The sequence below is a fragment of the Mastigoproctus giganteus genome, chromosome 2 (assembly GCF_048544385.1).
Source record: "Mastigoproctus giganteus isolate SK-2022 chromosome 2, ASM4854438v1, whole genome shotgun sequence".
In the NCBI taxonomy this organism is placed as follows: domain Eukaryota; kingdom Metazoa; phylum Arthropoda; class Arachnida; order Uropygi; family Thelyphonidae; genus Mastigoproctus; species Mastigoproctus giganteus.
In genome coordinates, this window is record NC_143576.1 from 33,625,572 (window position 1) to 33,647,816 (window position 22,245).

At 37.3% G+C, this 22,245-nt stretch overlaps 1 protein-coding gene across 10 annotated transcripts in view; it reads left to right on the plus strand.

The window, feature by feature from the left end:
* LOC150089257 (semaphorin-2A-like) overlaps positions 1 to 22,245 on the plus strand; it is a 1,190,084-nt gene that overhangs the window by 1,122,485 nt on the left and 45,354 nt on the right. For all 10 annotated transcript variants that reach the window (XM_090388614.1, XM_090388640.1, XM_090388608.1 and 7 more), the window contains 2 exons: positions 4,737 to 5,077; positions 14,711 to 14,835. In XM_090388614.1, the coding sequence (XP_090244740.1) occupies positions 4,737 to 5,077; positions 14,711 to 14,835 (466 nt within the window). The remainder of the gene's footprint in view (positions 1 to 4,736; positions 5,078 to 14,710; positions 14,836 to 22,245) is intronic.

A 22,245-nucleotide genomic window follows, 5' to 3' on the forward strand; every position in this document is an offset into this window, starting at 1 on the left:
AAATGGGAACACATGAAAATATGAGTAACTTCAGATACAAGAGTGCTAGACACTAGATCACCTTGAGACAGCTTTTATGAAGCGTTAATTGATAAATGTGAATTTATATGATTTTATTGATGAATATGAAGCTTTTATTGTTAGATAGAATGGAGTTTCTCATCTCTTTTGTGTAGGATAATTCAAACAACAAAGGCCATTTTTTTTGTTGTCTGGATTAGGGTAGGGTGTGTTGATTTTATTTACTAAAGACTAACATTCCCTTGGCAAGTGTCATTATATACTGTATCAAACATACTTCTGGAAGTGCCTTGTATAATAATGCCCATCTAGTATCATTCAGCTCTCTCACAAACTTAAAGGAACCTTTGTCATTTAGCCATATCATAAGTGAAAACTCAAATCTCATGTCAAACTCACTTCTTCCCGAAATGAATAGGATTATATGACCACTTTTAACTGTTTCCACAGCAGCCAACACAGGTCGTTTTAACCAATATGGCCTAAGTGGCCATTGCACCAAAAACCCCATCAACAACAACAATATATACTATATTTTCTGGTATATAAGACCTGTTTTTTTTAAAAAAATAATCACAAAATTGGGGTGGATCTTGTACAAGAGATTTGTGCATTTCAAAGACAGCTGGCCAGCTGTGGGAGATTTGCATGCGACTTGGCACTCAGTCAGATTTATGGAAATATGATGCTGCTGTCTTCATTAGACATGCAATTTGGCAGGTGTTCATCAGTCTTCATTATATTATAAAATGTGAGTGCTATAAACTGTCACAACCCTTACATACACCATGAAGAAAAATCACTGTGGGATTTAAATTAAAAGTTAAGGTATGCAGAAATTCATGGGAATAGGGCAGCTGGGACAGTTCGGATCTCCTCCAACTGGAAAAAACCATTAAAACTTGGAGGAATCAAAAAGATGTGCTTAAATCCATGTTAAAGAAAAAATGTTCTTTGTATAGAAAAGTTGCAAAATGGTCAGAATTACCAATTTATTTATTGGAATGGGTAGAAAATTGTAAACAAAATGGCGCTGCCATAACAACAAAAAATTATAAGAATTTAGGCTCAAAATGGCTGGAAGTCAAGAGAAGAATAAATTTCGGATGGATAGCATTCAGGAAATATAGTCAAATACTGAGGAGCAATATCCCAATCTGTCTGAAATGTAAAATAATGAACCAATGTATACTCCCCACCATGACTTATAGAAGTGAAACTTGGGCACTCACCCAAGTTTCACTTCCATATCTCCTTCAGGTACAAATTCCTTATAAATCACACTGTTGAAAAACATGATTAGCATCATCTTGATCCTGAATTTCTGTAAATGAAACTTTTCAGGCCTTGGTGATGATTTTGAAGTCCGCCGGATGCTCTGACGCTAAATATCTGTGTCATACTGAAACATCCAATGCTCTATAGTAGAGGAAATTAGTCTTCATAGTCTGGAAATTAGTCTGGATGACGTCTTCATATGATGACTCTCTTCACTGCTTCTGCTAATCCATGAGGCTGCGCAACCCAAATTCTGCACAGGGCTTCCTTTTCCCTAAATCTTCATGCAGAATTTGACAAATCATCTCCTTACTCATATCCAACTCATCAGGCATCATTCTGAGGATCGAACAGTGATCTCTTTCCAAATTTTCTGAACTTTTGAAACTCTGTTCTCATTTCGAGAGGTTGACAGATGCCCACTTCTTAGGTCTTTGCAAATATGCTCGCATCCATCTTTGAACTACAGCAGACTCTCGATTTACCGGGATCGGATTAACCGGGACAATTCAAGATTCCAAATTAAAAAAAAAAAAAAAATCCAACTAGAAATCATAAAATTCAAGTATTGTAATAACTAGAAAGATATTTTGCAAGTTGTAAATAAGCGACGAGAAGTGGCGTTATAAGTCGTCACTGGGAGATTAATGTGCCTATTATCTTGCAACTCCTGCTGTCTTCACACCCGCGCTCAAAAAAAAAAAAAAAAAAAAGACCAAATGTTTAGTTTGTTTTAGTGCATCGCATCAATTGTTGTGTTCCGTCGCACCACAAAAAGACAAATTTTGTTTCGTTATTTATGTCAGGGATGTGGAAAATTTTTTTTTATAGTAAATATATATATATATATATATATATTTTTTTTTTTTTTTTCATTTAGAAAACACGAAAATGATGGGTAAACACAAAAGAGTTGCGCTTTCAGTTAAACAAAGACTTGAAATTATTCAAAAGTTTGAAAACGGTGCATCCGTTAAATCTCTAATAAACCATTATAAGTTGGTGACTAAACCATATGTGACATTGTAAAAAATAAAGGGAAGCTATTTGATTTAAAATCATGATATCACAAAGAATAAAGGGAAGCATCGTATTGGACACATGAGTAGTATGTGGTAAGATATCTATCGCCATACTTTTTACATAGGTTGCTGAACATTTTTTGATACAGTAAGTCCCTGACTTACGCAACTAGAGATTTACGTAAATTTGTTTTCACTCAATTTTTTTTTTTTTTTTTTTTTTTAATTTTTAGGATTGTAAAAGTTAAAACAACAAAAAATAAGCAATCAATAAAGACGATCATGGCATGCACAAATTGCACAAGTGAGATCAGAGTAGCAAGGAAAAAAATAAGAAAGAAGAGAAGATTCTTACAATTATTTATGGTTTATATGACTGAGATTTCAGTGAAGGGGACACACACTTCACCATAATAACTTAAAAACCCACAGAATTCCAGCTATTGGTATTATCGCAAATGCAATAAGATTGAGTTTACTACCCGTTTATAATAGATTGTGCTAACAGAAATGCCCAATAAAACGGAAAGTGCAAATTGTTTTATTGTTTTTTGTTGACCTCCAGAAATGTTCTTTTGTAAAATGTGAGCTTGCGCGGTGTGATAATAGTGAGTTTTCGCCTTAACCCTGTGAAGTTCTTTACAGAAAATTTCATTTTGAGCGTTTTTATGGTGCCGACTATAAGTGACAGCACTACTAGTACATCTACCAACAAAAGGAAAGCGATCGATTTGGATCAGAAAACTAAACTAATAAGAATGTATGAAAATGGTCAAACATTTAACAAGTATCGCGCTGAATTCAGATTTGTCAATAATGTGTTACTAGTCATTCCCGAGTTACGTAAAACTCCACGAAGTAAGAAGTCCTGGAATGTATCTCTTATGTATGTCAGTGACTTCTGTATTTTTGGATTAACCGGGAAATCGATTATCTGGGATTTGTTTTTTACCATCTATTCCGGAAAATCGAGAGTCTACTGTACTTGTATTATCCATACACACTAGTATGACTAAATGTTTCATCAGCATAAACTGTTGCAGATTTTCCCAGTTTAAAGCAAAATTTGATATTCATTCACGGCTCTATTGCAAACACATGACACGGAACATTAATGGTACTAACAAAACTAGTTGTTACTTGCAACCTGTCAGCCTACTGGACAATCTCTGTACCACCATCTGTTGGAGGAAGTTTACACTGCAACATACCAGTTAGGTTTATTTTTAAACTCATCGAACATGAGTACAACAGCAGTAGTCTGGGAAATTTATTGTGTGTGTGTGTGTGTGTGTGTGTGTGTGTGTGTGTGTGTGTGTGTGTGTGTGTGTGTGTGTGTGTGTGTGTGTGTGTGTGTGTTATTTTTATTTGTATTTCCTCAGTTTTGCCACTTATGGTAAGATTTATTATGTAATATGCTTATTCCTGATGATAGCACTGTTGCCATCATATTTCTTGTAAAATCTCAAATTTGGTTAAACTAATGAAAATGCAATTTTTTTTTTTTAATATCTGAGCAGTCATATTGAGGCAAATTAAAGTTACTCATTTGCAAAAGGTTAATTCATTTATTATAACAATTTTATAAATGTGCTACCCACACATGTGCATAACACATTTGTGAATTATTTTCCATGTAGCTCATCTGGTAATTAATATTTATTACATAGTGAAATTAAATTACTTATACTAATATCATTGAAACTGTACAGTGGTATATACTGAACCAGAAACTCCTTGCTAAACATCAACAGTTGGTGAAATCAGTGACCACCTGGGTGTCAGTTAAGAGGTTCAAGCAAGAAGAAATCATTAAGTGAGATTATGATCATACTGCTTCTAAATGGGGGGGGGGATTTCTACTCTATATATCCAATCACTATATTCTTATTTTGCAGTGACTCCTCATACTATTCAGGCATTGTTATTGGTGCATCACCAATATCCCCGTACTTTCAGATGAAAAAGCTGGAATAACTCAGAGGGAAATCCTTTCTCTCTTGAGATCAGCTAACTACAGCTCTGACTGATGCCTTCAAAAATTTTCCAATCTATGGTGGCCTCTCTAAATGAGTGGCCATTTAGAAACCACTATACCATCACAGATGGCTATTCTGGTGTGCTGGTTTGTCTGAGTTCACTCACTGTGATGTAAACATAAACTTTATTTTGGAACTTCATTCCCTCACCATAACTATGTTTTCTTTAGCATATGGTGCTGTTCTCATTTTACTTTGTACACAGATACTTTTGCCTTGCTTTTACAGTAACATAACATAAGATGCTGTATATTCAGGTATTTTAATCTGTTTCAGATTATCTGTCTTCTGAGACATCTGATAATCTGAAATATTGAAAAATTGCACTAAACTTTTATAAATCCTATATGTTCACAGTTTGTCAATTTTGTTTCAGGAATGGATTAATGGGATCTGCAATATGCACTTTCAGTCTCGATTCCATCCAGGAAGTGTTTAATGGTAAATTCAAAGAACAAACAACATCATCATCTGCCTGGTTGCCTGTACTAACTAGTAAAGTTCCAGAACCTCGACCTGGATTATGTGTTAATGATACACAAACTCTTCCTGACTCAGTATTAAATTTCATTCGTGGCCATCCTCTAATGGATTCTGCTGTTTCCCACGACAATGGCAAGCCAGTTTATTACAAACGTGATGTGATATACACTTGCCTTGTAGTTGACAAAATTGAAGTAGATGGAGTCCATTATACAGTGTATTATGCTGGAACAAGTGAGTATTAGGAAAAGACTTTCTTAAAGTCACAACTCTCTCTCTCTTAGTATTTTTTTGTTAAAGTATATAAAATGCAGTTAAGATGATTATCAAATTTATTAACACTTCACTATATATAAAGCTGAGTTATATCTCACGTAAAAATTTGCTAGTAACCAGCCTTTTAAACAGATTTAAATGGAATTTTAGCATTACTTAGCACTGGAAAACAAGCACAGCCTTATAAAATGCAATGACTCACAGCCTTATAAAATGCACTGTTTGCTTGATGTTTGCAGAGCAATCGGGTACGGGACATGATACTGCCAAGGGGGGATGTCTTTGTGTGTGCGCGATGCAAGGAGTGTATCGATATCAGGCAACAACTCGGCGTTCTTATGGGCCTATATGAGAGCTTGAAGGACAGGGTGGATGCCCTCGAAGAAACTAAATTGAGGGGCCCATCAAGCTCTCAGCTGCCCACATCAACGCCAGAGCTTGCACTTGGGCATCGCGTGACACAGAGACAACCCCCAAAGCAGAATGCACTGGTCCCGAAGGAACTAGTAGTTGTTGGTGACTCTATTGTCAGGGAAACGGGGAACATGCTTTGTAAAAAAGATAGGTGGAACAGGATCAGGGTATGTCTGCCAGCGGCAAAGGTTGATGACGTTGTAGAGCGAATATCATCTTTTAAGGGCACGAAAGGTGATATAGTTGTACACGTTGGCACTAATAATATTAAGAGTAGGAGACTGGCAGAATTACTTAACAAGTACAGGTCACTGTTGAACAAAAGCCGAGAATTAGGGTTGAATTTGAAAGTGTCTGCAATTCTGCCCAGACACGATAGGAGGGAGTATATGATGAGAGCCTTGTCGATCAATTCGGCCCTGGAAAGATTGTGCAAGGCTCAAGGGGTAGAATTTTTTTCAGCCTGGACTGTACTTGTTAACAGGAGAGATTGCTTCTACAGGGATGGGATACACTTAAATAGAAAGGGTGCAAGAATATTTGCTGATGCTATCGAGGCAGTGTTAGGTGGGTCGGAAAACTGCTAGCTTGGGGGGGAGACAAAGACCAATAGATTGACAGTAGCCACTGGCAGAGGTGAAAGAGATTCTTGCACTGCTTCTATTAGAATGAGCAGAAGCCTGAAAAACAAGATGCATGGTATTTCAGAGACTGCTGGGAGCCATTGCGGTACAAGTAAACACATGGGTTGTGTTAGGTTAGCTAAGAATAGAAACAGGTGCAGATATACTTGCGTGTACACCAATGCTAGGAGTTTAGTAAATAAATTTGATGAATTTGAGGTATTGCTCAAAACATCGAAGGCAGATATTGTTGGGATATCAGAGACGTGGTGTCACACAGATATAAGGGATGCGGAACTGCAATTTGGGGAGTACAACGTCTACAGAAAGGATAGACAGGATAGGAAGGGGGGAGGTGTTATGCTGTTAGTTAAGAAACACATAAAAACCAAGGAAGTGAAGCCAGTCGACATCGCTAGACAGTGCAGTGTGGAGTCAGTTTGGTGTGACATAAACATTGGGAGATCAAAATTGAGAGTAGGAGTGTGCTATAGGCCTAATGACTCTGATGAGTATAATAAGAAACTGTACAGGGAAATAGAGTGGGCCAGTAAATCAGAGTGTCTTATAATGGGAGATTTTAATTTCCCAGATATTGACTGGATTTTGGGGGCTGGTTACTCACACACTAGCAGGGCTTTTGTGGATTTATTGGATGATTGTTTTCAACATCAGCATGTTCGGGAGGCAACTAGAGGGAGTAATACTCTTGATTTTATTATCAGCAGTGATTCTTCATGCATTAAGAATCTGCAGATAAATGAACCACTAGGTGGCAGTGATCACAGTGTGCTGAAGTGGGATTTACTCAAAGAGGTAACTACCATTAGGGGTAAAGGGAAGGGTTATTGCTTTCATAAAGGCGACTATGATGGACTGAGACAGTATTTAAATTCTATACAGTGGGACCAACTGATGATGCTACCAACAGCAAATTCAAAATGGGAAGCATTCAAAGAACTTATCTTGGAAGCTACTAGGCTTTACATACCAACTAAGAAATATTGTTCAAGGTTTAGGCCAAAATGGATGTCAGATGAACTAATGAGGCATATGGCAGAGAAGAAAAATGCATGGGATACATACAAATTAACACATGACACAGAAGCCTATGATAGATACAAGTTGATATGCAACCAAGTTACAAAGGAGGTTAGGCAGGTGAAGGCAGATTACGAGAAATCCTTGGCAAGGGATACAAAGAAAAACAGCAAAGAGTTCTTTACTTATGTAAACTCTAGAAGGAAGGGGATGAATCAGATTGGTCCACTTGATATTGATGGGTCAAGTGTTGATGATCCTGCTCAGGTAGCTAACAAACTAAATGAATATTTTGCATCGACATTCACACATGAGGAGTTATTCAGCGAGGGGAATGCCAGAGGTGTATTCAACTCTAGCAGTAAGCTACAGAATCTTGAAATAACTGGGAGTAAAGTGGAGGAGAAACTGTTGAAGATAAACACAAGAAAGGCACCCGGGGTGGATGGGATCTATCCAGTTATATTAAAGGAGGCAGCAAAGGAAGTAAGCAAACCCTTAGCCATAATTATGAGAGCTTCCTTGGACTCAGGGGAGGTACCCATAGACTGGAAATGTGCAAATGTGACCCCAATTCACAAAGGAGGATCAAAGGCTGACACAAGTAATTATAGACCTGTGAGCTTAACTTCTGTTCCAGGAAAATTAATGGAGGCACTGGTTAAAGAAGCACTGCAGGATCATTTAGACAAGACTTCAGTTATAGCTCGGACACAGCATGGTTTTGTTAAGGGGAAGTCTTGCCTGACCAACTTGATTGGATACTATGATGCAGTCACAAAAGAACTGGATGCAGGGAATAACTTTGATATTATATACTTGGATCTTAGAAAGGCTTTTGATACTGTTGCACATGGAAGACTGCTACACAAATTGGAGCAGTGTGACATTGGAGGCAAATTGCTGCTATGGATAAAGGGGTGGTTGAGGGGGAGAAGACAGAGAGTAGTAATCAATGGACACTGCTCATCGTGGACTGATGTTATTAGTGGAGTCCCTCAGGGCTCAGTGTTGGTTCCATTATTGTTTTCTGTATTTATAAATGATATTGATGATGGTATATCGGGCTTAATGTCCAAGTTTGCAGACGATACAAAGGTTGGCAGGGTTGTCAAGGACACTACTGACACTATGCTGCTGCAACAGGATCTGGAAAGGTTGAGCAGATGGGCTGAGAGGTGGCAAATGAAGTTTAACATTGACAAATGTAAAGTACTACACATGGGAAACAGCAACCCCAGAGCAACGTATCAACTCTGTGGTACAACACTGACAGTGGTAGAGAATGAAAGGGACTTGTGGGTGGTTGTGCAGGCAGATATGAAGTTCTCTGAGCAGTGCAGACGGGCTGCAAGAGTAGCTCATGGAGTATTGTCAATGATATACAGGAATTTTTCCAGCAGGGATAAGGAGGTGATTATTCCATTGTATAAGGCGATGGTCAGGCCACACCTAGAGTACTGTATACAGGTCTGGAGGCCTCATTTCAAGAAGGATGTAGAGCTGCTGGAACGAGTACAGAGAAGGGCAACAAGATTAGTGAATGGAACAAAGGGGTGCTCTTACGAAGAAAGGCTTAAGTTTTGCAAATTACAGTGTCTGGAGACTAGGCACCAGCGAGGTGATCTGATAGAGGTGTATAAAGCCTTGAATGGCTTAAGCATGCTCAATGCTGATGGGATTCTTCCTCTAGCTCAGAAAAATCACCTGAGAGGGCATAAATTCAAATTGAGGAAAGACAGATGTAGGATAGACGTGCGGAAATTTGCCTTTAGCCAGCGGGTGGTTGGTTGGTGGAACAGACTTCCATCCCTTGTGGTGGAGGTTGATAGCCTAAATAAGTTTAAGGCTCAGCTGGACAGGTATTTTGAACGAACAGAGGGGTGAAGTGGAAGTGGTTTTTTTTTTTTTTTTTTTTTTTCGGCTGATGCTGCATAAGCTTGCTTTCTTGCATCAAATGCCTCTACTAATGCTAATGCTAAAGTCACAACTCTCTCTCTTAGTATTTTTTTGTTAAAGTATATAAAATGCAGTTAAGATGATTATCAAATTTATTAACACTTCACTATATATAAAGCTGAGTTATATCTCACTTAAAAATTTGCTAGTAACTAGCCTTTTAAACAGATTTAAATGGAATTTTAGCATTACTTAGCACTGGAAAACAAGCACACAGAAATTGGCTTGTCTACAGGGCAGACTGGGCCAGATAGCTAAGCAGCAGTCACTTCTGGGGCTAATAGCATTTTTAGCATGTTTCCAAAAAAAAAGAAAGAAGAGAGAGGAGGGGGCAAAATTGTTGGGTGCTGCTTGAGCCAAATATAGCAGTCTACTCTTGCTTGTCAATAATGACATCTTGTCTTATTTTATTTAGACATTATCATTTATACAATGTCCCATGACTTTGTCATGACTTCAGGTGGTGAGGGCTGAGGTCATTCTGAGAGAAAGATGTTATGTCACCATTGTTCCAATTTTCAACAGTTACTGAGTTATGGGTATTTGAAATGTAGCTTGACTCGAGAGTGTAGTAATGGAAAAGACATATTTATTGTGAAAAAGATTACATTGCATTGTACAGTACATTGAACAAATTGGAAAATAATTAATGTATAGTTCACATTGTTTAATGATTGTCATCATTTTGGATGCACAGCCTGATTCATATGACTAGGAATATATGATCTTATACAGAACTATTGTTATTAATGCATTTTGCAACATCAAATGTTAGTACTGTCAACCTTCAGAAATTTTGGCAATCCATTATCCAGCACCATACATTTTCAACTATAGTTAGTAAAATGGGGAGGAGATACAATAAACTCTCAAGAATCAGCAAATTTAGTTATTTGCTATTGGCATCAACACCATAGGCCATATTGTGCCAGTGTTTCAGTATTAGCAGAATTACGTGGTTTGACAGCCCCTATAACTGAGCAAAGTGTGAGGGTGGAGATGCACATGCACTTGAGTAACCATGGTTCAAGCCAGTGTGAATACTTAAATATGGTGATTTTATTGAATTCACTATCTTTTAAACTCCTGACCTTTATAAAAAGAAAAGTTATAGGCTGCTGTAGTAGTGGTCATGCATGAGGGTGTATAAGCACATATGCTTAGAATGAACTATGGTTCAAAGACCTCATGACTGCTAAATAACAGTGCTGTTTCTTGTATTCTCTCTCTCTATTTCACGAACTCTGCTGATCATATGGTTGTCATAGAATATAATTTATTTAATTTATTTGTTTTTTTATGGCATCAGTTAAAAAAAAATTTTTTTTTAATTTTTTTATTCAGTTCAATTGCTCATTCCTTCTAATATTTTTACCAAATATTTAAATTTGTTCAAATTACTTACCTCCACAACACTAGGTGCAAGTTTATTCCAACAATCGTATACTTATTGGCTGGAAGCAAATATCAGCAACCAATCTTTTTCCCTATGTATGCTATTTGAAAAAGAGCAAAGATGCCATCAGCATTTACTTTATTCAATCCTTTTAAAGTTATTCTATCCCTAAGCCAATTCTACCACGTATTGTGATATTTGACGTAGAAAAAGATATAGAGCGTGAAGAACTTTTAGAACAATTATGGTTAAGAAATTTTAAGGACAATAAGATAAGTGAAAAAAGGTTTAAGGAGAAGGTTGAGATATTAACTGTGAATAACAATAGGACAACTCATCATAATAACTGGGTGATTCAGTTAGATTCCGAAATATGGAAGATGATTAAAATAAAAAGTAGAGTGTTTATAAGATGGACGGCCTGTAAGTTCAAGGAGGTCTATTCTGTTACACAATGTTTTAGATGCATGAATTACGGACACATTGCAAAGTATTGTCAAAGAGAGGTGCTGTGTGGTCACTGTGGAGAGCTAAATCATTCCTACAGGGAATGTAAGAATAAGGATAAGGGTGCACAATGTTATATATGTAAGAAAAAGGGTAAGCCGGCAGATCATACGGCAGTAGATAAGAAGTGCCCGGAATATATAAGAGCACTAGAAATCTACAAGAAAAAAGTAGATTATACTTGATGATGATAATGCTTGGGTAAGACTATAAGCTTTGTAGAGAAGGATTAGTTACGTAAGTATATAACTTGTGCTTAATATAGTAATTAAGAAGGATTAGATAATGTAAATATGAAATACCACGGTGACTATGACGGCATCTCTTTTGAAGTAGTACTTAAGTACTATTAAATAGATTGATTTGTTTGCATTGTGTATGTGTGAAATTTATTTGATGTTTAAGTGTGAGCAGAATAGTGATTTGTCCAGTTATAAGTAGGATAAATGAGTTGAATATCTCAAGACTGAAAGTTTAGAATATGATACTACACGTAGTAGTAAGATACTAGATATGGAATTGCAATTAATCGAGAGTAATTGTGAAGATACTCGAGCTGTAATGGCAAAGAATTGTTTTCTTAGATAGTTTTTAGAGGTTTTTTGTGAGTGAGCAAGGATCCTGTAATCCCTGGAATTCTAGTTTTAAATTAAATGAATTAAACAATACTGTGAAATATAAAGATCACTCATATGAAAGAGTTCATAGGATGAGAAATCCTATTGTGTGGAAAGGAATGGGTAAAGAAGCTGGATAGTAGAAGCCTACCTCCACGCAGTAGGGGTGGTAACTCTCTCAATTAAAATCTAAGAAATAAAAAAGTGGATTTTTCTTGGGAGAGGCTGAGTGGCTTTAATTTGAGTTGTAGTTAATAGTTGACAGTTTGAAACAACGTTACCAAAATTTTTGTTATATAGTTGAATTCTAAAAGACTCCGACACTAGTTCCTTTCAAGAGTTAGCCATGGATGAGCTACGGCTCAGGGAATGGTTCCCTTGAAAGAGGTTTCGAATGTAATCCTTTTAAAGTCAGTGCAAATGCATCATATTAGTACGCAGCTAAACTCTGAATTAGCACAAATATGCAAAGGCAGCATCATTTAAGTTATATCTCATATTGTGAAAATAAGTAATGCTTCACCAAAGGAGAAGACTTTTTTTATTCGAAGTAGTGCAATATCATGGCAACTCATTGTGAAGGTATTGTATTCACAATATGAGATATAACTTAAATGATGCCGCCTTTGCATATGTGCTAATTCAGAGTTTAGTTGCGTACTAATATGATGCATTTGCACTTACTAACTTGTACATTGTCTAAATCTCTCGCAGCCTGAGGCTAAAGTCTTAAACACTTCAAATTAGATTTCTGTTCAAGTGCTCTGTTTCCAGATGCAGAATTTTACAGAAATCCAGTCTCCTTTTGTAAGAATACATTGTATCTCAACTAATCCTGTTGCTGTTCTCTGCAGTTTTCAAAATATACTGTTTATTTACAATTATTTCCCCTTCCAAAATATGCTGTACACAGTACAGCATATTTTGGAAGGGGAAATAATTTTATATTTACTGTACCATACAGTATGTACTATGTGTTTACTGTAACAATAGGTACTGCACTTTTCATTGCCTGTAAGAACTACACTTCTACTACATACAATAAGTTGCAAATTGAAACACAAATTTTTCTTCCCCTCCATTATTATAACATACCCACCTGAAATGTAGAAATATCCAAGATTCAACAGATCAGGTATAATAATGCCCATGCTCTCTGGATTTGAGAGCTTCAAATGTACAAATCAATCAAAACTCATGCCAGCTGGGATATTGCCTGGATAACAGGGTCCCAACTGTACTTGTCAGGAAACCAGGGTATACAGTGGTTGTTCCAGTAACATATTGTGGAGCAACTAAAGCAGTTGCTCCAGTAATAAATCTTGATGGTACATCGAGAGATAGGTACCATCAGTGTTAGATGCATAAATGGCAAAGTATATTTCCTTAATTTGAATCTGTATTCTCTTGTTTGAATCATCATAGAAAGAGAAAATATGTCCTGTTAATAAGTTTTCTCAACACTCTCTTAATCCCTTGAACACCTAAATCAAATACCCACAATGATGCCTAGTTTCCAAAATTTTTCAACTTATAAAACTGTGGTCTTTCAGTAGGAATATCTCTGCATCCAAAATTAGTATTGTTTCCCCTCCTTTTAGCCCTTGCGAGAAAAAACTCATGAAAACTCCTTTTAGCCCTTGCGAGAAAAAACTTATACTACCACATGATATTGAACATCAATAATAGTGACATTGGACTAAGAAATTACGATTCATGCTTGTTATAGTCTGTATGATCCCCCCATGATTTTCACTAGTCTGTGCCGATGAAAGTGCACCTGGGAGATCATAAATGCCAAATGGATGAACTTAAGTATAAATCCTGAAGTGACTATATGATCAGGATATCACAATTGAATTCTTCATCCAATTGGAAATTTCTGACTTCTCAGGTACTCCTTCATTGGCATGAACAAGTGGAAACATAGTCTGGTTATGATACCAGAATAAATCAAAGTAGCACTTCATTAGAAGATTATTGCATTGTGCATGACCTATTTTGTTGTAGAGAGAGAGAGAGAGAGAGAGACTAGGTCTCTCTTGAACCATTTTAGTATTTGACTTAATTTTCATTGTAGTCAACAATTGAAAATTCATATTGTGAAATAGTTCTTTCAGTTTGTGCCCAGTGGTTGGATTTTAGTGTCATCATCATGATTTTGAAATATAACATGCATGTACTTTTGCAGTGATTTTAAAACAATTTTGGTAACTACAAAACATAGTTTGCATCTTCCGTGTTACAAATGAAGATGCATAAAAGTGTGTCTTACATACAATTCATCATTGGTTAGTAAAACCAAATTTATGTTTTGTGTATTTCACACACACATACTGAATATATGACCAGCTGTCAATCACCAAGAAGGCTAAGGTTTGCAAAGCTCAGAGAAACCACTTTTCAGGTAGGGAGCTTCTATTCAAATTGGTAAAATAATGCTTTAGTATTTATTAAATACCAAGCATACTAAACTCATTATTTTTGTTCCCTTGGCATAACAACACTTCATATCAGTAGCAATCCATGATGAGTCATTTTCTTGAACGCGGACATAAACTTATTTTATGTTGGGTTAAAAAAAGATAATTTTAAGAATTCAATTTTTTCTTTCTTCATTTCGTTTAAGCATCAGTGATTGTTGCTATTAAATTGTCACATTTCTATCTGTGGGATCATGTGAATAATTTAATTTTGTCTGAAGGAAAACACATACTAAAGTTCTATATTTCAGATTAGCTACTACTGTGAATAAGTCTGCACATTTCCTTAATGGATCCTTTACATAGTTGATAGTGACAGCTCACTGAAATTAATACTTTTTCCAATTTGTTTTCCACAGTTTTATTAACCTGATTAATTTAAGAATCATAAATTAATTTTTAAGTGAACTGATTAAATAGATGTTTTATGGTTTAATCATGTGAATGCAATAGAAGTTTCATGTTTTACCATTTTTAAGACTAGTACGACAATATTATTTTGCTTTCATAGGATTACAGTGTATATTAAAAAGTGTCTTGTGTCATTGTAGCCAGTGGATATGTGTACAAATTGGTGGAGTGGTATGACAGGGCTGGTGAGGAGCATTCAGGATTAGTAGATGTATTTGAAGCCACTGTGCCCGAACCTGTAAGGGCTATGGAGATATCTAGTAAGGTAAGTATTTATGAATCAGAACATACAAATGCTGATTTTTTTTTTTTTTTTACATTGATTTTGATAATAAAATCAATTTTGATTTTATTATTCTGATTTTGACTAATGTTTTCTAATTTTCCAAATTAAAAATTGGGATAGAAGTTTTAGGCTTAGTTTTAGAAATTTAAATGTATCCATTGAGAAGACATTATTATCTTAGTGATAATAATAATCCCATAATGTTACCATATTATACAATGTTAGAGTAAGCCATGCCATCTTAATACATTTATAATAACTTCAAGGATGACTTTTTAATTTGGTCATCACTGTTACTGTAATTCTTATAATTTTTGTGTTTTGAATTTGCTACAGTAGATTTTGTCATAGTACTAGCATCTATTTTCCTGACTTCTTGAGTTGTAATACATGATGGTGCAACACCATTTTCCAGTGGCCTGTGAATTACATGCTCACAAGGTGCCAGCATTTCCATAGCCAATCGATCTCCGTGACTTTATAGAGCATTGTTAACAGGAGAGACTGCTTCTACGGGGATGGGATACACTTAAATAGAAAGGGTGCAAGAATATTTGCTGATGCTATCGAGGCAGTGTTAGGTGGGTCGGAAAACTGCTAGATTGGGGGGATATAAGGACTAATAAATTAACAGTAGCCACTGGCAGAGGTGAAAGTGATTCTTGCACTGCTTCTATTGGAATGAGCAGCACCCTGGAAAACAAGATACAGGATATTTCAGAGACTGCTGGGAGTCATTGCGGTACAAATAAACACATGGGTTGTGTTAGGTGCATGTATACTTGCGTGTACACCAATGCTAGGAGTTTGATAAATAAATTTGATGAATTTGAGGTATTGCTCAAAACATGAAAGGCAGATATTGTTGGGATATCAGAGACGTGGTGTCACACAGATATAAGGAATGCAGAACTGGAATTTGGGAGTACAATGTCTACAGAAAGGATAGAGTGAATAGGAAGGGAGGAGGGGTTATGCTATTAGTTAAGAAATACATAAAATCCAAGGAAGTGAAGCCAGTGGACATCGCTGGACAGTGCAGTGTCGAGTCAGTTTGGTGTGACATAAGCATTGGGAGATCAAAATTGAGAGTAGGAGTGTGCTATAGGCCTAATGACTCTGATGAGTATAATAAGAAACTGTACAGGGAAATAGAGTGGGCCAGTAAATCAGACAGTCTTATAATGGGGGATTTTAATTTCCCAGATATTGACTGGAATTTGTGGGTTGGTCACTCACACACTACCAAGGCTTTTGTGCATTTATTGGATGATTGTTTTCTACATCAGCATGTTCAGGAGGCAACTAGAGGGAGTAATACTCTTGATCTGATTATCAGTAGTGATTCTTCATGCATTAAGAATCTGCAGATAAAGGAACCACTAGGTGGCAGTGATCAGTGTGCTGAAGTGGGATTTACTCAAAGAGGTAACCATCAGGGGTAAAGGGAAGGGTTTTTGCTTTCGTAAAGGCGATTACGACGGTCTGAGACAGTATTTAAATTCTTTACAGTGTGACCAAGTGATGATGTTACCAACAACAAATTCAAAATGGGAAGCATTCAAAGAATTTATCTTGGAAGAAACTACTAGGCTTTACATACCAACTAAGAAATATTGTTCAAGGTTTAGGCCTAAATGGATGTCAGATGAACTAATGAGACATGGCAGAGAAGAAGAATGCATGGGATACATATAAATTAATGGGTGACATGGAAACCGATGATAGATGTAAGCTGTCTGTAACCAAGTCACAAAGGAGATTAGGCAGGCAAAGGCAGATTATGAGAAATCCTTGGCAAAGGATGCAAAGAAAAACAGAAAAGAGTTCTTTACCTATGTAAACTCTATAAGGAAAGGGATGAATCAGATTGGTCCACTGGATATTGATGGTTCAACTGTTGATGATCCTGCTCGGGTGGCTAACAAACTAAACAAGTATTTTGCATCTACAGTCTGTCCTCGTATAACACAATAGTTGTGTTCCTAGAAATCCTCGTGCAATGCAAAATCGTGCAATATAAACAACAGGCCCTATGGAAAATATAGGGTTAGGTGCCGACCACCCAAGATTGGAGACACATTTTTAACCAAAACATTACCAAACACAATAAATAATCGTAATAAAACAGTTACAATGAAAAATGTAAAATTAATAATTTAATCATTTGAATTTTAGCATTAGCATTAGCATTAGTAGAGGCATTTGATGCAAGAAAGCAAGCTTATGCAGCATCAGCCAAAAAAAAAAAAAAAAAAAAAAAAAAACCCACTTCCACTTCACCCCTCTGTTCGTTCAAAATACCTGTCCAGCTGAGCCTTAAACTTATTTAGGCTATCAACCTCCACCACAAGGGATGGAAGTCTGTTCCACCAACCAACCACCCGCTGGCTAAAGGCAAATTTCCGCACGTCTATCCTACATCTGTCTTTCCTCAATTTGAATTTATGCCCTCTGAGTTGATTTTTCTGAGCTAGAGGAAGAATCCCATCAGCATTGAGCATGCTTAAACCATTCAAGGCTTTATACACCTCTATCAGATCACCTCGCTGGTGCCTAGTCTCCAGACACTGTAATTTGCAAAACTTAAGCCTTTCTTCGTAAGAGCACCCTTTGTTCCATTCACTAATCTTGTTGCCCTTCTCTGTACTCGTTCCAGCAGCTCTACATCCTTCTTGAAATGAGGCCTCCAGACCTGTATACAGTACTCTAGGTGTGGCCTGACCATTGGCTTATACAATGGAATAATCACCTCCTTATCCCTGCTGGAAAAATTCCTGTATATCACTGACAATACTCCATGAGCTACTCTTGCAGCCCATCTGCACTGCTCAGAGAACTTCATATCTGCCTGCACAACCACCCCCAAGTCCCTTTCATTCTCTACCACTGTCAGTGTAGTACCACAGAGTTGATACGTTGCTCTGGGGTTGCTGTTTCCCATGTGTAGTACTTTACATTTGTCAATGTTAAACTTCATTTGCCACCTCTCAGCCCATCTGCTCAACCTTTCCAGATCCTGTTGCAGCAGCATAGTGTCAGTAGTGTCCTTGACAACCCTGCCAACCTTTGTATCATCTGCAAACTTGGACATTAAGCTTGATATACCATCATCAATATCATTTATAAATACAGAAAACAATAATGGACCCAACACTGAGCCCTGAGGAACTCCACTAATAACATTAGTCCACGATGAGCAGTGTCCATTGATTACCACTCTCTGTCTTCTCCCCCTCAACCACCCCTTTATCCATAGCAGCAATTTGCCTCCAATGTCACACTGCTCCAATTTGTGTAACAGTCTTCCATGTGCAACAGTATCAAAAGCCTTTCTAAGATCCAAGTATATAATATCAAAGTTATTCCCTGCATCCAGTTCTTTTGTGACTGCATCATAGTATCCAATCAAGTTGGTCAGGCAAGACTTCCCCTTAACAAAACCATGCTGTGTCTGAGCTATAACTGAAGTCTTGTCTAAATGATCCTGCAGTGCTTCTTTAACCAGTGCCTCCATTAATTTTCCTGGAACAGAAGTTAAGCTCACAGGTCTATAATTACTTGTGTCAGCCTTTGATCCTCCTTTGTGAATTGGGGTCACATTTGCACATTTCCAGTCTATGGGTACCTCCCCTGAGTCCAAGGAAGCTCTCTAATTATGGCTAAGGGTTTGCTTACTTCCTTTGCTGCCTCCTTTAATATAACTGGATAGATCCCATCCACCCCGGGTGCCTTTCTTGTGTTTATCTTCAACAGTTTCTCCTCCACTTTACTCCCAGTTATTACAAGATTCTCTAGCTTACTGCTAGAGTTGAATACACCTCTGGCTTTCCCCTCGCTAAATAACTCCTCATGTGTGAATGTCGATGCAAAATATTCATTTAGTTTGTTAGCTACCTGAGCAGGATCATCAACAGTTGACCCATCAATATCAAGTGGACCAATCTGATTCATCCCCTTCCTTCTAGAGTTTACATAAGTAAAGAACTCTTTGCTGTTTTTCTTTGCATCCCTTGCCAAGGATTTCTCGTAATATGCCTTCGCCTGCCTAACCTCCTTTGTAACTTGGTTGCATATCAACTTGTATCTATCAAGGCTTCTGTGTCATGTGTTAATTTGTAAGTATCCCATGCATTTTTCTTCTCTGCCATATGCCTCATTAGTTCACATGACATCCATTTTGGCCTAAACCTTGAACAATATTTCTTAGTTGGTATGTAAAGCCTAGTAGCTTCCAAGATAAATTCAAGATAATTTAGATCCTTACCTTAAAAGTAAATGAAGACAGCTTGAGGGAAAGGGCTTGAGAAAGGGTTGAAGCAGCGTAATTATGGGGAAAGTGGCGGCAGGTTGTCATCATTATCGGAATTGGGAGGTGGAGGAGATGCCGATGAAGACTTTGGACGAAATGTGGTCACACCAGAACTAGAGGGCTGCGGCTCATTTTCTGTCTCTTTCTTGGGTGTTTTCATAAAAAAGACATCTAGTTTCTGTTGTTTCGCAGTCTTCCTCCTTTCACAAAGCAGCTGCTTATATGACTCCAAAGCAGACCGAATTGTATAAAGTGCTCTTCTGCTTCTTTCTGCATTATAATCGTTATCTTCTAGCTATTGCATACGTTTCTCAAATGAATTTAAAACTGAAGATAACTCTGAAGTACAAAGCGATTTTATGGTGGTGTTCAGGCATTCAACTTCGTCGTCTTTCTCATCTTCCACCTGCCCTCCAGCAACAAGTTGTTGCAGTTCTTCAGTTGAAAGTTCTTCATGAGACTGAAGCAACTCTTCTAAATCATCTTCCTCCAATTCCTCAAAGCCAACCTGCTTTGCGAGGGCAACACAATGTGCTTTTAATTTAGGAAGCTCATTTACACGATCAAAGCCTTTAAAATCACAAATAAAATCTGGTAAAAGTGGCCGCCAAACACCATGTAAGCATTCTTTTGTCACTTCGTTCCAAGCCTCCACAATTATGTAAATTGCATTCTTAATGTTGAATCGCTTCCAGAAGTCTTTAACTGTTGGTGCATTTTCGCCCTCTGTTTCTGCTATCAGCATCTTAAATGTCCGTCTTGTGTAATAGTGCTTAAAAACAGCAATTACTCCTTGGTCAAGTAGTTGGATAAGAGATGTTGTGTTAGACGGTAAAAACAGGATTTTGATGTTTGGTGACAGTTCAGCAAGAGTTGGAGGGTGACTTGGTGCATTGTCCAAAATAATTAAAATCTTAAAATTCAAATTTTTCTTTTTGCAGTAGCTTCGAAACACATCCTCAAACACATGTAGTAGAAGTTCAGTGAAGATCTGCCCTGTCATCCATCCTCTTCTGCTGTTCCTAAAGTAAACACCCAGGGTAGTCCTTGTGATCCCTTTTAATGCTCATGGATTAGCTGCATGATAAACAATAACAGGCTTCAGTTTCAAGTCGCCACTAGCATTTGCTCCTAGCATAACGGTAAACATATCCTTAGCAGCCTTGCCTGGAGCTCGTGCTTCCTCTCTTGAGATATATGTTCGTGATGGCATTTTTTTCCAATACAGTCCAGTTTCATCAAAGTTGAAAATTTGGTCCAGTGTATAATAGCCCTCTTCCTCAATTAGTTTTTTCAGTATCGGCGGAAATGCCTTTTCTGCTGCTTCATCTGCACTCGCAGCTTCACCTGATAATTTCACATTATGGAAAGCGTGACGTTTCCTGAAATTGTTGAACCAGCCACTACTGGCAGTAAAGGGAGGCACTTTTTGAGGGTTTTCAGCTTTATTTCTGAGGTCTTCAAATATTGCCAATGCCTTTGCTTTTATCGTAAGCAAACTTGTCCCTGATCTGTTCTTTGTTTGAGCTTCTATCCAAACAGATAAAAGACGTTCCATCTCTTCCAGTTCTTTGTGTCTTGATCTAACTGAGTTTGTTACACTTTGTGTTGTTCCTGCTATGAAAGTTGCTTTTATTTTTTCTGCATTCTTTCTAATTGTTCTCAGTGTGTTCCCTCATTTAGGCCTGTAGCACGTACAATATCGCATGTTCTTTCATTCCGGTCAAAGCGTTTCACAATTTCATATTTTTCTTCTATTGATATTGCTTTTCTTTTTCTCTCTGAAGTATTTTCACCAGAACGCTTCCTTTTCACACTTTTCAAGTATTTTACTCATTTTTTTCAGAATAGAGCACAATTATAAAATGAACAAAAATGAGGAGGCAAGCTTCATATACATAAACACACAGCAAACAAGTAGCAACTGAATAAACGATGCAACGTCCGTGTACAAACTGAATAAATGCAGTAAAGGCGTAAACACACTATTCTCACATATTACATGCTTATGTTTTACTAAAGCACATTTCTGGAAGTCACTACCATAAAACAATAAAAACAATTTGCAGTTTCCTTTTATTGGTGGTTCCTGCTAGTGGAGTCGTTATAAACGGGTAGTAAAAGTCGATCTAATTACATTTGCAATAATACCGATACAGTAGCTGCAATTCTGTTGATTTTTACGTTATTATGTTAAATGTGTTTCCCCTTCCACGAAATCATAAAAACAAATTTTCAGAATCCTCTCTTCATTCCTACTGTGTTGTGTTCAGTTGTGGTTATTTCGCCGCGTTCGACTGTCATTTATTGTAAACACAAAGGCGAATCGTGCATAAGCGAATTACGTTCGTGTTATATGCGACATTGTTCCCTTATTTATAAATCGTGTAATGCAAACACGTGTTATACGAGGACAGACTGTACATTCACACATGAGAAGTTATTCAGGAAGGGGAATGCCAGAGGTGAAGTAAACTCTGGCAGTGAGCAAGATGATTTTGTAATAACTGAGAGGAAAGTGGAGGAGAAATTGTTGAGGATAAACATAAAAAAGGCACCCGGGGTGGATGGGATCTATCCAGTTATATTAAAGGAGGCAGCAAAGGAAGTAAGCAAACCCCTAGCCATAATTATGAGAGCTTCTTTGGACTCAGGGGAGGTACCCATGGACTGGAGATGTGCAAATGTAACCCCAATTCACAAAGGAGGATCAAAGGCTGACACAAGTAATTATAGACCTGTTAGTTTAACTTCGGTTCCAGGAAAATTAATGGAGGCACTGGTTAAAGAAGCACTGCAGGATCATCTGGACAAGAATTCAGTTATAGCTCAGACACAGCATGGTTTTGTTAAGGGCAGGTCTTGTCTGACCAATTTGATTGGATACTATGATGTAGTCACAAAAGAACTGGATGCAGGGAATAACTTTGATATTATATATTTGGATCTTAGAAAGGCTTTTGATACTGTTGCGCATGGAAGACTGCTGCACAAATTGGAGAAGTGTGGCATTGGAGGCAAATTGCTGCTATGGATAAAGGGATGGTTAAATGGCAGAAGACAGAGAGTGGTAATCA